The following is a 13,513-nucleotide window of genomic DNA, read 5'->3' as shown; positions in this document are numbered from 1 at the left end:
ATTCATGACCCCATTTCCTATAATGTGCACAATATTTTTAGATTGACTATGACTGGCGACTTCTGACATGAGTTAGCATTTGTTAATCTGTATCAGTTCATATATTATCCTGTATGAAGGAGGTTTTTGAAGAATATCATGCCACACATGCTGTTCTGGACAATCAGCACATATAAACTCTGAGAAGAGGAGCTCTATTGTTGCAGAAGCGAAGTAAACTTATGTCATGTGAATGACACCATCCTTACAGTCACAAAAAGTCCATTATGCTGCAGGCGTGACATCAGAGATACACTTGGTGGGATGTCCCTCCAGTTGGCCTATTGTTTTACCCACAATGCCTTGAAAGACATCCTTGCTTTTCTGTGTCAGTCATTCTGCCTGCTAGGCGTGCACATGTATGAGAGTGAGCGTTTGTGTGTGTTCTCCGTTTGCGGACATGCAGTTTAGTGTCACAAAGAAGACAATGAGAAACCTTTTATTGTCCTGGTGGAATGTGGCAGGAGAAGACAACGGGGGAGTATGTCATCGTCCCGAGCGCTTGGCACCAGTGTCCAGTCGGCTTGCACCATGACACACCACAGCATGAGAGAGACAGGTAAACAAAACGTCAGAAAGAAAGAGAGCGAGAGACGTGACAGCAAATAGTCCTGCACTACTGACAAGATCAAGGAGTTTGAGGATGGTAGGCTGGTGTGTTTCTTAAAAAAATAGCTTTTTAAACCATCTTGTCCACAGGAACGAATGACTGCTGTTCAGGACACATGATCACACTTCACACAGTTTGAGTCTGAATCCAAGATCAGAAACATGCACTGACGAAAGGTGAGGAAACTTTATTAGTTGCAACTACTTAATATATCATTAGTTATAACTACTTTATCCAAATAAATCCAAAATAATCCAGCTTTTATTTTATTGTCTATGCTGATTTTATTATTATTATTTTTTATGGAATAAACTAATTTGAAGTAATTTAGGAATAGGTTGTATTGTTTAATAAAGGTTGGGTTGCACACACTAAAGCATTAATGTAGCTTTGATGCATAGCGCTTTTGCTAAAGTAGGTTGAGATGTTACAGATACACTGAGAACTGACAGTGTCACTTCACAAGCTTGTGATTTTGTGAAAATTGTACAGGAAAAGCACCCAAGTTCTCTTTTTATTTAGGATTGCTATGATTTTTTTAATAAAGCAAAAGCTCCTTGAATCAGTCTGATGAATCCTGCGCTTAATCAAAGTGGTTTTAATAACTGCAAGTTTTTCAGTGATATTATGTCCTAAAATACAGCAAGTTTTATGTACTTAAAGTTTGGCAAAGTCAGTTTTATTACTGACAAGTTGTTGATAATGTGTAGTGAAAATATATATATAATCTTTTTTAAATGCATATCACTCTTTTTTGTGTTTATTTTTCAGATATTTTTACACAAAATGTAAACTAAAAAATATATATATTTTTTATTTCCAAAATTATAACTGGATGCCACTTTCTAAATTTAAAATTTTATTTGACAACAGTGTAGCATATACTGTTTAAAATGTTAAACATGTAAATATGCAAACTGATTTAGTTAGGCCTATTTGTAAAGTGTAAGGTAATAAACACACACTGTAGATTATTTAACTCCAGAGTATTCCATTTCAAACATGGTCCATGTTTTCGTCACAACCATTCAAAAGAACCAAGTATTAAGCCTTTATTTTATTTGTGATGTTTTCATTTTTGTTCGTACTAGTTTAGTTTTGTTTGTCTGCTGTGAAGAGTTCAAATACGAACTCAAATATGAAAAGTGATCATTTGCATGGCATCTATGGCTCATTTGACTGGTTCAGATAAATGAGAGCCTAAAGCAAAGATGGCAGCATGTAATTTGTATACATCTTGAGGAATGCATGTGCCATTTGCCTTTGCCATGAATGGAATGTGCAGTGGCTAGTGTGAAAGAACAATAAATAATACTTTAACAGCATTTTTATTGTAACTTCTACATATAGATTTTAACATTTAAACTTGCCTAAATTAAGTTGATGTATAAAAAAACAAAACAAGAATTAATACTTGGAAATTAACATTAACATTAATGTTAACATTATTCTAATTAACATTATTCTAGATTAATCTAGTAAACATGTTGTTCATTGTTAGTTCATCATGTTGGCACTGTAAAAAGTTTCCTTAAAGTGCAATGTTTAACACATAAGAATTAGTTTTGTTTTTAATTTAGGTTGATATAGTGATGCTAAATATATATGTTTTTTTTATTTGAAGAGAACCAGTAAATTTAGATGTTACCATAACTAATGTTAATGCATTGAACCTGAAGTGTTATTCATTTTCAAATGTGTTGTTTCGAGGCAATACACATACCAGTCGACTGCAGCATCTGAGAGACCCCGGAGATGGAGCTTCTACCCCTGAGTATGATGAGTCCCGGGGCTCCCCTTCGTCTCCAAGCAGACCCTTTGTGGCTCCAGCGCCAATCCGTGGAGGAGCAGGTGGAGCTGTGGTGGTTCAACGAGCCGCATGTGTCTCTCCTGTGCTACTGCTTTTCAGTGGCCATGGTTCTGAGCCTGGGCTCGGCTGGCGTGGGGCTCCTCTCGACTGCCTCCTCCGCCGCGGGGCCCTCGGTGCTGTGGCGCTTGGGCGTAGGTTCTACTCTCTGTCTCCTGGCACTGGTGGTCCTCATGAAGCAGCTGCTCAGCTCTGCAGTGCAGGACATGGGCTGCATACGCAGCCGCAGACGCATCGAGCAGCTGCGCAGTGGAGGAACGGTGGATCCCGTGCTGTTGCTCTTCTCTGGTTTGGCACTGGTGGTGTGTGGGACTACACTTCTCAGTCTCACTCAGCTGGACATGCTGCTCTCTGGCGTGACCCTCCTGGCCAGTGGGGGTGCTGTGGTCCTAGGTGTGATGGCATATGGAGTGATGGTTTATGTGCAAGGAAGGAGAAACACGAGAAGGCGAAGACGACGAAGGGTGAGAGTGTATACAGTGATGGGGCAAAGGAACCGACCATGGAGGGATTCAACTTCCAGTCAGTCGAATTTGTTGTGAAAGGAGAACAGAGAATTCCATCTGGCTCTGGTTCCTACATGATATTAAGACCTATTTGCACAAACTGGTGTGTAAAACACAATAGGAGCTTCATTCGTGCTCATTTTACACCTGTTATACCTGCAATTTGGCTAGAAGACTTATTTATTGGCAATCAAACACCTCCAAATCAAATGTTTGCTTTGCCATTTCTCATTTTGCATCTCGACTTATGAGTACCAGGCGATGGAACTTATATTTGGAAGTCAAAATGATCAAGTATGAATGGTCCATATGGAAATTAATCACACTTTCTTAAGTCACACTTTCACTTTAATCTTGAATTGAATACCTGGTTTACCCTTGTTCAACAAAGTTCACTCCCTTGAATTCCATATCCCAGACTGCAATGCGTTCAACTTTACCATGCATTTCCAATCCGATAAATGAACAGAAACTTCTAGCACACTTGTATCCAAATTGTACTTTTCTGGAGAAGGGTATAACTGCAGCCTGGAGATCTCCAAATAGGGGCGGGAACTCCAAATCGGGGTGGGAGCTCCAAAATAGGGCGTGGCTTCCTCCCATTGAGAGACGGGTGCATGACACGCATGCACAATTTCTCCCCCAATCCACTTGAGTGCAAACTCCACCCCACAGATGTTTCTGAAGTTTTTATTGGTTGTGTCAGTTAAAGTGTTTCTTAAAATATGCAACAAAAAATGCTAACCATGCTTACCTTAACCAGTGAAATTTACTGAATGGCGGGATTGGCACTGAATAGCGTGGTAAAGAAAGTTGGAGTTCAGGAGATGAACAGTTAATAAGATTATGCAATATTAGACTCACTGGACAAAAACACCCAGTATCACTACCCCCTCCTAGCCTGTGAATTTCGTGCCTCGGGACGGCCCCGTTGCTTGGAGTAAAATCTTTCCCCTGAGCTGGGACGGCTCCTGAGTGATTCCCGTTTACATCATGATGCAGAGGTTCAGACTTGGGTCCAAACTCCACTGCCCACAAGCTTTGGGCTCTGCTCTCATGGAGAACATTTATTTATATCGCATATTTATTTTAGATTAACTAGAAACAATGTTTAATTTATAAAGTTTTATTTTGAAATGTAAGTCAGTAACAATTGGCTGAAGCCACAGCTAATGGTCAAAGTCTTTGTGAAAGGAGACCCCGCCCCATTTTGGAGGTTCTGCCCAATTTTGGAGTTCACGCCCCATTTTGGAGATCTCCGGTCTGCAGTTATACCCACTTGCTTTTCTGTGGCAAAAAGTAAGCATAGTATGCTATTCCAAAGTCAGAGTGTCTTAACTTGAAGTGAAGTTGTTGTTCTACACAGCTGTCTACAGGTGGCGCAAAAAACAAGCCACAGTTAATTCTTTACACATTCCAGAGTAGTTGTTACAGTTTATCTTTTGAATGGACAATACATTAAGTATGCACAATTTGCTAAATAAATCTATGATAGAGCTTATACAGCTGCATTAAATTAAAGTTGTATATGTGTAATGTAGTGAACTGTAATGAGCTCTTCATAACTGTATTAATTCACCTAAAAATAAATAAATAAATAAAGAAAATGTTGTGCTAATTTAATGCTATAAGCAGTGAAACATATATAAATAAGCATGTTTGTTTAATTATTAAGTGTGGTATTTTTTTTTTTTTTTCTCATTCGCTGGAGAATTGAACACACTTACATTGCAAGTTACTTTTTTAAGACAGGCTTTTATACATTTAGAAAGATATTCAAAGAAAAAGCCACACTGGCAAATAAGAAGAACAGATTGTATGGTTATCAATTATTATGGATGGATTAATTTTCATAAGTTTGAGGTGTTGAGCTGTTGTGATCATAAGGAAACAAATGTATGCAAAAAAAAAAAAAAAAGAATATCTATTCAGGGTTCATATCCAAGTTAAGCTCAATCAACAGCATTTGTGGCATTATATTTATTAGCAAAAAAAATGTAAAAAAAAAATTATGAAAATGTATTTTGAGTGACTTAGAATGGAAATTAACTGAGCCCATTATTGAGGGGTTTTAAAAGAAGAAATTGTTTAAACCATATTTTTTCTAATCTAACCATCAGGTTATTGATTTTTTGATGAATATTTTAATGTTTATGGATTGGCCCCATTAATTTCTATTGTAAGTGCCTCTGTATCCCAGATTTCTTTTAAGTAAAGGAAGAAAGATGCAATTTAAATGCCGACGACTGAAATTAACTTTTACTCAAACCAGAATAATCCTTCAAAGACTTCTTTAGATTTCTTCTAATCTTTGATGAACAAACAATTTGAAGAACATTATCTATTAGAAATACAAATGTCCAAACTGTCACTTTATGTTTATAGTGGGGACATCCGGTGCATGGAGAAAATCAGTTCACGTACTGTATATAGTGTCTGGAATAAGCAGTTCATCATCACTGTCTTCAGTATCGTCCTGCCGGAGTTCCTCTTCCTCGACTTTCTCTCTCTCATTTGTCTGGATGTAGTTGTCCTCGATGAAGCCATCCTCGTCATCATCATCATCTGAACTTTCTCCCCTCTGGATCATTCTGCCCCTCATGTCACGCACTGGGATCTCTCTCTCCAGATCTCCAGCTTGTCTGAACTGACTGGCCGTTTCTCCCTCCAGTAATAAAGCGTGTCTGTGTCTGGTCAGGCACCATCGGAGGAAGCGGTATCTCACAGCCAGTGCTATCAGGAGGCCGATGGAAAGCACCGCTGTCAGAGCACCGAGCACAATTGGCCAGCCGGAGTGGACTTCAGCAATTCCCAGTGAGTCTGAGGATGGCAAAAATGATTTAAGTAAATTAATAATGCTTATTGCACACACACAAAAAATCTCTATGGACAGGATCCATATTTGTGACACACACAATAATAAGTGAATTTAAATAAAGTAATGCATGGTTTATTATGATTGATTATTTATTATGATATATTTTCACTTAATTATCAAAACATATTTCACAGATTGCTAATGGACTTTAAATTGATGCACTAACCATTTTGTCCATCTGAAGTACTTTTCAGTGAAAGTTCTGATGAAACAGTTGATTGGTCTTCTTGAGGAGTCAGACATTCATGTGCAGACATTTTCATAACCAAATATGTGATCAGAACCGTATTAACTCTGTGGTGTATGTTTCCCATGTTGGCCTGTCTATAAGAAAAAATATTTGTATGAATTTTTTTTTTTCATCTGTAAATCTAATCACAGTCCTGTCATATTGCTTAAAAAGCAAATAGTTTCCTGGTATGGACTAACATGATGAATGTCATAGCAATACATTTGGTTTAAATAGATCAGTTAAGGATCAGCATGGTGGAAGTACATTAATAACAGTCCTTTTGAGACAGAATATACAAAACCTTACTCAATAATAATGCTATGTCATCTTTACATATCTGTAGAATTAAGGCTTAAATACAAGGATGTGGTGAGCAATGTAAAGCAATGCAACAGTCATGTGACTCATTTGGTCAGTTGAAAAATCAGCTGAAATAGTCAAAACCCACTGAAATAACAGTAAAATAAACAGTAATGTTTTTATACATACCTGTTGCTTGGTACAATCCAATATTTCAGTGTTTTTTGTTATTTTTTGATGATCATGTTTTCAGTGCGGAGTGCATCACAATGAAAGCATCTTGAGCAAAGGTTGAAAAAGGTGTAACTCTTCATCTGGGTTAACAGGGCATTTTTATTACTTGTTAACTCATTTCCTTGTGTCTTTGCAGGTATCAGCAGATCCACACTACACATATAAATACAGTATATGAATATTGTTTCACCCTGGTCTGTGCAACATCTTCCCTTCCTTTGTGAAAAATTAGGGCACTTTAAAAAATAAATCATATGCTTACTTTAAATAATATACTGCAAACTGATGCTTAACTGTATGTTAGTAAAAAAAAAAAAAAAGATTATTCTGTTATCATTTACTTACCCTCATGTCATTCCAAACCTGTCTGAATTTCTCCTGCTGAACACAAAATAAGATATTTTGAAGAATGTGGGTTTCCAAATAGTGTTGGATCCCAGCGGAAGGGAAATTTCTCAATAACAACCACAAACTTGCAGTTTGACAAAATCCCACTACAAAGAATTCCTGATATTGAGAGTAAAGATCAGATGAAACATTTTTCATTCGTCTGGATGTATCTGCTTCAGACATCTTGGAAGAAGGAGGGATACTTTTAATTTAGATCTGGGTTTCCTGCAGGATGTGAAGAATGCATTGTCAGAATTTGTTTGTTGTTGTTGTTGTATATCTCTGTCACAGTGTCTGGGTTGTGTTCCCTGGGTATCCACTAAGTGTCCTCAGTTCCCACGGTGTCTATCATATTATCACTTCCTGTTCCCTTATTTGGTCATCTTCCTCCTTGTTCTAGTTAATTGATTGTTCCCCACCTGTCTCCTGTTTCCCTATTATCCTTCTGTGTATTTATACCCGGTCTGTCTGAGTCTTTGTCACGGAGTCCTTGTCATATGTATGATACCTCCCAGAGTCTGCTCTTCCCGTGTGTTCTTGTTTTGTTTTATGTTTTTGGATTTTCTGGTTTTGACCCTGCCTGGACTGTTTAAGCTTTTTGGATTGCCCTCAATAAACCTGTTTACCTGCATTTGGATCTCTTCCGTGTTCCTTGTATCACCGTACGTGACAGAAGGACTCCGTCACGCAGAGATCCAGCGGTATGTCGGTTGACGCTTCTTCCCCAGCCACCGAGCGGGAGAGAGGCGATCGCTTTGAGGGAACCCGCCTGGTCGTGTTTCGCGGGACCAGGGGAGGTCGCCAAGGAGGAGGTGGGCGAGAGGAAGCTCAGCATCGCTCTCCACCATGGCCCCCCTTCGACTCGGGGCTCACGTGGGAGGGACCAGAGCCGCCGGCTCACCAGGGCAGAAGAGGAAAGTCAGCGACACTGCCCTTAATGGCCGCCAACCCAGTGACGTTGCGGTGCATAGCCACCAACCACGCACCACGAAGCAAGATGGACGTCAGCTTCACCCCACAGTGCAAGATGGCTGCCAGCTCAGCACCAACGTCCAAGATTGCCACTGACACCTTTCTTGATTACTTCGAGAAGCTATCCAAGATCCTAGAAATTCCCAAGACGGTTCACGTCATGGCTGCTGAGCCAGCGCCTCCGCACAAGATGGCTGCCAACCCAGCGCCACAGCACAAGATGGCCGCCAGCCCAGTGCCACAGCACAGAATGGCCACCAGCCCAGTGCCACCGCACAAGATGGCCGCCAGCTCAGAGCCACAGCACAAGATGGCCGACTCAACGCCTGAGTCTCCAGACAAGGTGCCACCGACTCGCCATCATAGAGGGCGGAGGAGGAGGAGACAGGCGTCTACCATTCCTCAAAGCCCGGAGGACGCTGCCGTCCCCGAGGCGGTGCCCGATGCTGTTCCGGAGGCCGAGGCGGTGCCCGATGCTGTTCCGGAGGCCGAGGCGGTGCCCAATGCTGTTCCGGAGGCCGAGGCGGTGCCCAATGCTGTTCCGGAGGCCAAGGCGGTGCCCAATGCTGTTCCAGAGGCCGAGGCGGTGCCCGATGCTGTTCCCGAGGCCGAGGCGGTGCCCAAGGCTGTTCCGGAGGCCGAGGCGGTGCCCGATGCTGTTCCGGGGGCCGAGGCCGTTCCCGAGGCGGTGCCCGAGGCCATTCCCGAGGCGGTGCCCGATGCTGTTCTGGAGGCCGAGGCCGTGCCCGAGGCCGTTCCAAAGGAAGTGCCCGAAGCCGAGGCATCTCACATCTCCGCAGGCAGTCCAAAGTCAAGTCAGGTGGCCATTGACTTTCCAGAGTTGAGTCAGTTCCGGGTTGAGCCTCTAGAGTCGAGTCAGGTGTTCATGGACCCTCCAGAGTCAGGGTTAGTTACCGTTGACCCTCTAGAGTCAGGGCTAGCTCCTGTTGATCATCCAGAGTCGAGTCATGTTTCAGTTGTTTCTCTGGAATCAAGTCAGATTCCTGTTGACCTTCCCGAGTTGATTCAGGTGCCCGTCGACTTTACAGAGTCGAGTCAGGCTCCAGTTGACCCTCCAGAGTCGAGTCAGGCTCCAGTTGACCCTCCAGAGTCAGGGCTAGTCACTGATGATCTTCCTGAGTCAGGGCTAGTCACTGATGACCTTCCAGAGCCAGGGCTAGGTACCATGGACTGTCCAGAGACAAGGCTGGTCACCGTTGAACTTTCTGAGTCAAGTCAAGTCACTGGGTGGCCTTCTGCTCCGCCCTGTTGGACTCCGGCATCGACCACAGGGGCGTGGTGGTCATCTGCTCCGCCCTGGGGGACTCTGGCGTCGACCACGAGGACGTGGTGTTCCTCTGCTCCGCCCTGGGGGGCTTCCACTCTGACCACACGAACGTGGTGGTCTTCTGCTCCGCCCTGGAGGGCGCTTGCCCTGACAACACGGTTGTGGTGGTCTTCCGCTCCGCCCTGGAGGACTCTGGCGTCGACCACAAGGATGTGTTGGTCTTCTGCTCCCCCCTGGGGGGCTTCATGTTGTTGTTTTTGCCTTTTGTTTTTGTGTTCACTTCTGTCCCTGTTCCTTTCTGTTAGTCTGGCCCTCCGTCCCTCCCACTGAACCTCCTCCGGTCCTCCACCCTCCTGGTCTTCCTGTTTTGTGTTACATTCTGGTGCCTGTTCCCCATGTTTTTCTTTTCTGGCCCTCCGTCCCTCCCCCTGAGCCTCCACCTGTCCGCCTCCCTCCTGGTCTCTGTTTTGTCTATCGTGGAGCGTCTGGAAGCCGCTCCGTAGAGGGGGGGTTCTGTCACAGTGTCTGGGTTGTGTTCCCTGGGTATCCACTAGATGTCCTCCTTTCTCACGGTGTCTGTCACCTTATCACTTCCTGTTCCCTTATTTGGTCACCTTCCTCCTTGTTCTAGTTAATTGATTGTTCCCCACCTGTCTCCTGTTTCCCCATTATCCTTCTGTGTATTTATACCCGGTCTGTCTGAGTCTTTGTCACGGAGTCCTTGTCATATGTATGATACCTCCCAGAGTCTGCTCTTCCCATGTGTTCTTGTTTTGTTTTATGTTTTTGGATTTTCTGGTTTTGACCCTGCCTGGACTGTTTATGCTTTTTGGATTGCCCTCAATAAACCTGTTTACCTGCATTTGGATCTCTTCCGTTTTCCTTGTATCACCGTACGTGACAATCTCTCTATGGGGTTTGGATTTGTATTTTTATTTATTTTTCTCGTTTTCAGTCCTTCTGTATCCCAAAACATTCTGCCCTAAAAGAGTCCCTATAAGACAATGTTTATACATTACAATGTTTAATACTCCAGAATTATTAAAGATTATGTTAAATGATACTGGAATCTTTGGTCACTTGTTTCACATTTAAATATTTCTCATTTAAATATTAAGGTGGTTGAGGCATTAGGAAATTGTTATCTTCACATTATAATAAAGGTTCTTATAAATTATCACTACTTTTGTTGTTGTTCTTTGGCACATTTTTCAGTTGTTATTGTAAGTGAGGAAAATACACACACAGAGATGTAACATCAAGTTTCCCAGTATAGGTTCCCAGGAGATGAGAAAGGGAGCGGAAATACTACAGTTGCCATATTAGTTAAAAAAGACAGTTTTGCAAGGTGAGAGAAAGTTTTCCATCAGCAAGACTCATTATGACAACAACAAAGATCGGGAACTACGTCACCCACCTGGAGCTTCTGGCAGTTCTGCAGGCATTATTCCACTTCCAACCTTTCGTCCAAATCAAGTGCTTCCTGTTGCACACAGACAGCATATGCTTTTGGCAACACAGAGAACAGACGGAGTCTCTATTTGATGTGATATAATAACCACATTAACTTACTATGTAGCTTGCAACTTACAGGTCAGCAGCAGTAGGAACAGCAGGTCTTAAACTTCATGAACACCTGGTTTGATAAGCGTAACTAACTTATTGCCATAGATGGATGATTTTTTTTCTTAATAGTGTTGAAATTTAATTTAAAAATAAATCTTTGAGACAATAATTTATACAGTTGAATGCATACGTGCATGAATAAATCAATGAATATTGTTAATAAAAGACATTTAATTTGCATGAGGTTAACCTTTGTGCCTCTTCTACTTCTGTCATGTATTGTTTTATATTTAAAGGGATCATATGATCATATGATGCTTTTTTAAAGATCATTATTGTGTGTATTTGGTGTAACAGAATATGTTGACATGCTTCAATGTTAAAAAAACACGATATTTTTCAAATACTATACATTATTGTAGGTCCTCTATGCCCCGCCTCTCTCAAACACATAATTTTCTACAAAGTCCCTCCTTCAGACAAGAGCAGTCTGCTCTGATTGGCCAACTGACCCACTGCATTGTGATTGGCCGAACACCGCAAGCACTGATCAGACCCCTTTTGAACCCCTTTTTCCCCTAATTCGCACCATTTGAAAATTTTGTTTACGATCGACAAGAGTGCTGTCAGCATATGCAGATTTTGCCACTTGAACAAAACCTGTATGGTGAACATTTTGTGATATTCCTTGTGCTGGGTGGGCACCCATCGAATAACCTCTAAGCTTTGTCTTGTCCCTGCAGATGAATACGAACACCCAGTCGTCCAGGTACCATATATTCAGATCTACTCCGTCCCACTCTGCAATCTTCAGAGGTTTTTCTCCACATGCTTTCAGATCTTTCCAAATACGATTGAAAAATACTTCCCAGTCTTTATCAGGAAAGACCAGACAGGGATCTTGGCCTTGTACAAATTGTTTGGTTTGTCAGATGTATAGAATTTTGCAGTCTGTTTTATTTTTTTTTATTTACTGAATAGCATGTTCAAAAATGAATTTTGGTGGACAGCTGTGTAACAGGATTGTGTCTCAGTCTGGTCTGAACTGATGAGATGAAACAGATACGATTACAAATGATGCTTACAATTAACTAAATTTTGCATTTTTCACATTTAGTTTAAGTCTTGTCATTGATAAATCTGTGTTTCTTCGAGTCAAATGTTTTCATTTCATGCACAGTCAGTGAAGAGAGAGGTCTCTTTTGTGTTATAAGAAGGTCAACTCATTTTCCCCGTTTTCTGGTTGATACATCAGACATCACAAGACACTCCTGGCATTTTACACCCTTTTTTTTTTTTTTTTTTTTAATGGAATACATGTGCAATACCAGCAAATATCATAACCATAGAAGGTTTGATTACTCATGCTACATTACTCTTGATGCATATATATATATATATATATATATATATATATATATATATACATACATACATAAAACCTAGAACGCAAAAAAAATAAAAAAAAAAGTAAATGGAAGAGAAAGCACAGCATTAATGATCTTCTGAAAGCATAGATGGACCTCTGCTGATTCTGACCCACTAGAAATCATTCATAGATCACCCATGAAGAATAAGAAGAGGTATTATTTACTCACTAAATTTGTGATATCAAATAGAAATACGTTTTTGACTGGATAGGCTGATGATCTTGTTGTTTTAGGAATAACCTTAGTAATCTTGTCTTTTTGTGAATCCCCATCCTTTTGTACACTGTGTTGTTGAAGCAGAAGTTCAGTGCAACCTCTGAAAATATTAAGAAATATTGGGAATATCACTATATAGACTGTATTTAGGAGACACTTAACACCAAAATGAGTCCATTACATATATTTTATTTAAACAAAATTTCCATTATCATACTGCATTTAACATTTCAGGGTTTTTTTTGGTCATTTTTATTTTTCTTAAAGGCAATTTTCATTACTGAAATTCTATTGTTTTTTTAATACTGTGGTAAAATGATTTATTTGATTAAAACTGCAAAAACTTAATAATAAGAATAACACACTGTAAAATATAAATAAATACACTTGCACTTTTCTTCCAGGACATTTTTATTAACTTTTTTATGCTTTGCAATTTGAACAATATATCATTCATTTTCTTCAATCATCCATTCATTTAATTTTCACTTTCTTTTCAGTTAATATAAATTCACTGGAAATAATATCACAATGCAAAAAATATATAATAATAATCACAAAATAGCCTTTATTTATTTATTTATTTATTTATTTAGTGCAATTTTGTATAATTATTTTAAGACCCATAGGTGTGCAGCTTTCCCCTGAATCAACATCATGTGATATTATCATTCTAAATGATCCCAGCATGTTGTGATTGGCACAGCCTGCACTTCCTGTCTTGAACTGGCGTGCAGGTGCAGACTGAGTGAATAAATGGACTTAGATACAGTTTCCCATCATCCACTGGAGGGAGCAAAATCACATACCTGTAACTACTGACAGAGCCTTGGCAACCCGTGTCCACATTCACCTCTGTCTAAACCCCCTGCTGTGTAACATCTACACCGAGTCATGTCACTTGCTTCATTTTTATGTTTTTGCCCTGTTTTATTACATGAAACAATCCCCTTTCCAGTTGTTCAGAGATCTTTAATCCATCTTC

At 40.6% G+C, this 13,513-nt stretch overlaps 1 protein-coding gene and 1 long non-coding RNA gene across 2 annotated transcripts; one reads left to right on the top strand and one right to left on the bottom strand.

The window, feature by feature from the left end:
- Positions 1-2,176: 2,176 nt before the first annotated feature.
- On the top strand, positions 2,177-3,754 carry tmem125b (transmembrane protein 125b). Its single transcript, XM_059500973.1, has one exon. It carries the CDS (start codon positions 2,405-2,407, stop codon positions 3,056-3,058), a length of 654 nt encoding a protein of 217 aa, XP_059356956.1. The 5' UTR covers positions 2,177-2,404; the 3' UTR covers positions 3,059-3,754.
- Positions 3,755-5,731: 1,977 nt separating this feature from the next.
- On the bottom strand, positions 5,732-6,732 carry LOC132095878 (uncharacterized). The gene is made up of 3 exons (XR_009422518.1): positions 6,622-6,732; positions 6,067-6,224; positions 5,732-5,842 (listed from the first exon to the last, which is right to left on the bottom strand). It is a non-coding gene; the product is annotated as an uncharacterized LOC132095878 (long non-coding RNA).
- Between the last annotated feature and the right edge of the window lie 6,781 nt (positions 6,733-13,513).

This window comes from Carassius carassius, chromosome 20 (assembly GCF_963082965.1).
Source record: "Carassius carassius chromosome 20, fCarCar2.1, whole genome shotgun sequence".
NCBI classification, from domain to species: domain Eukaryota; kingdom Metazoa; phylum Chordata; class Actinopteri; order Cypriniformes; family Cyprinidae; genus Carassius; species Carassius carassius.
The sequence above is the reverse complement of the archived record's forward strand: the minus strand, read 5'-3'. Positions and strand labels throughout refer to the sequence as shown.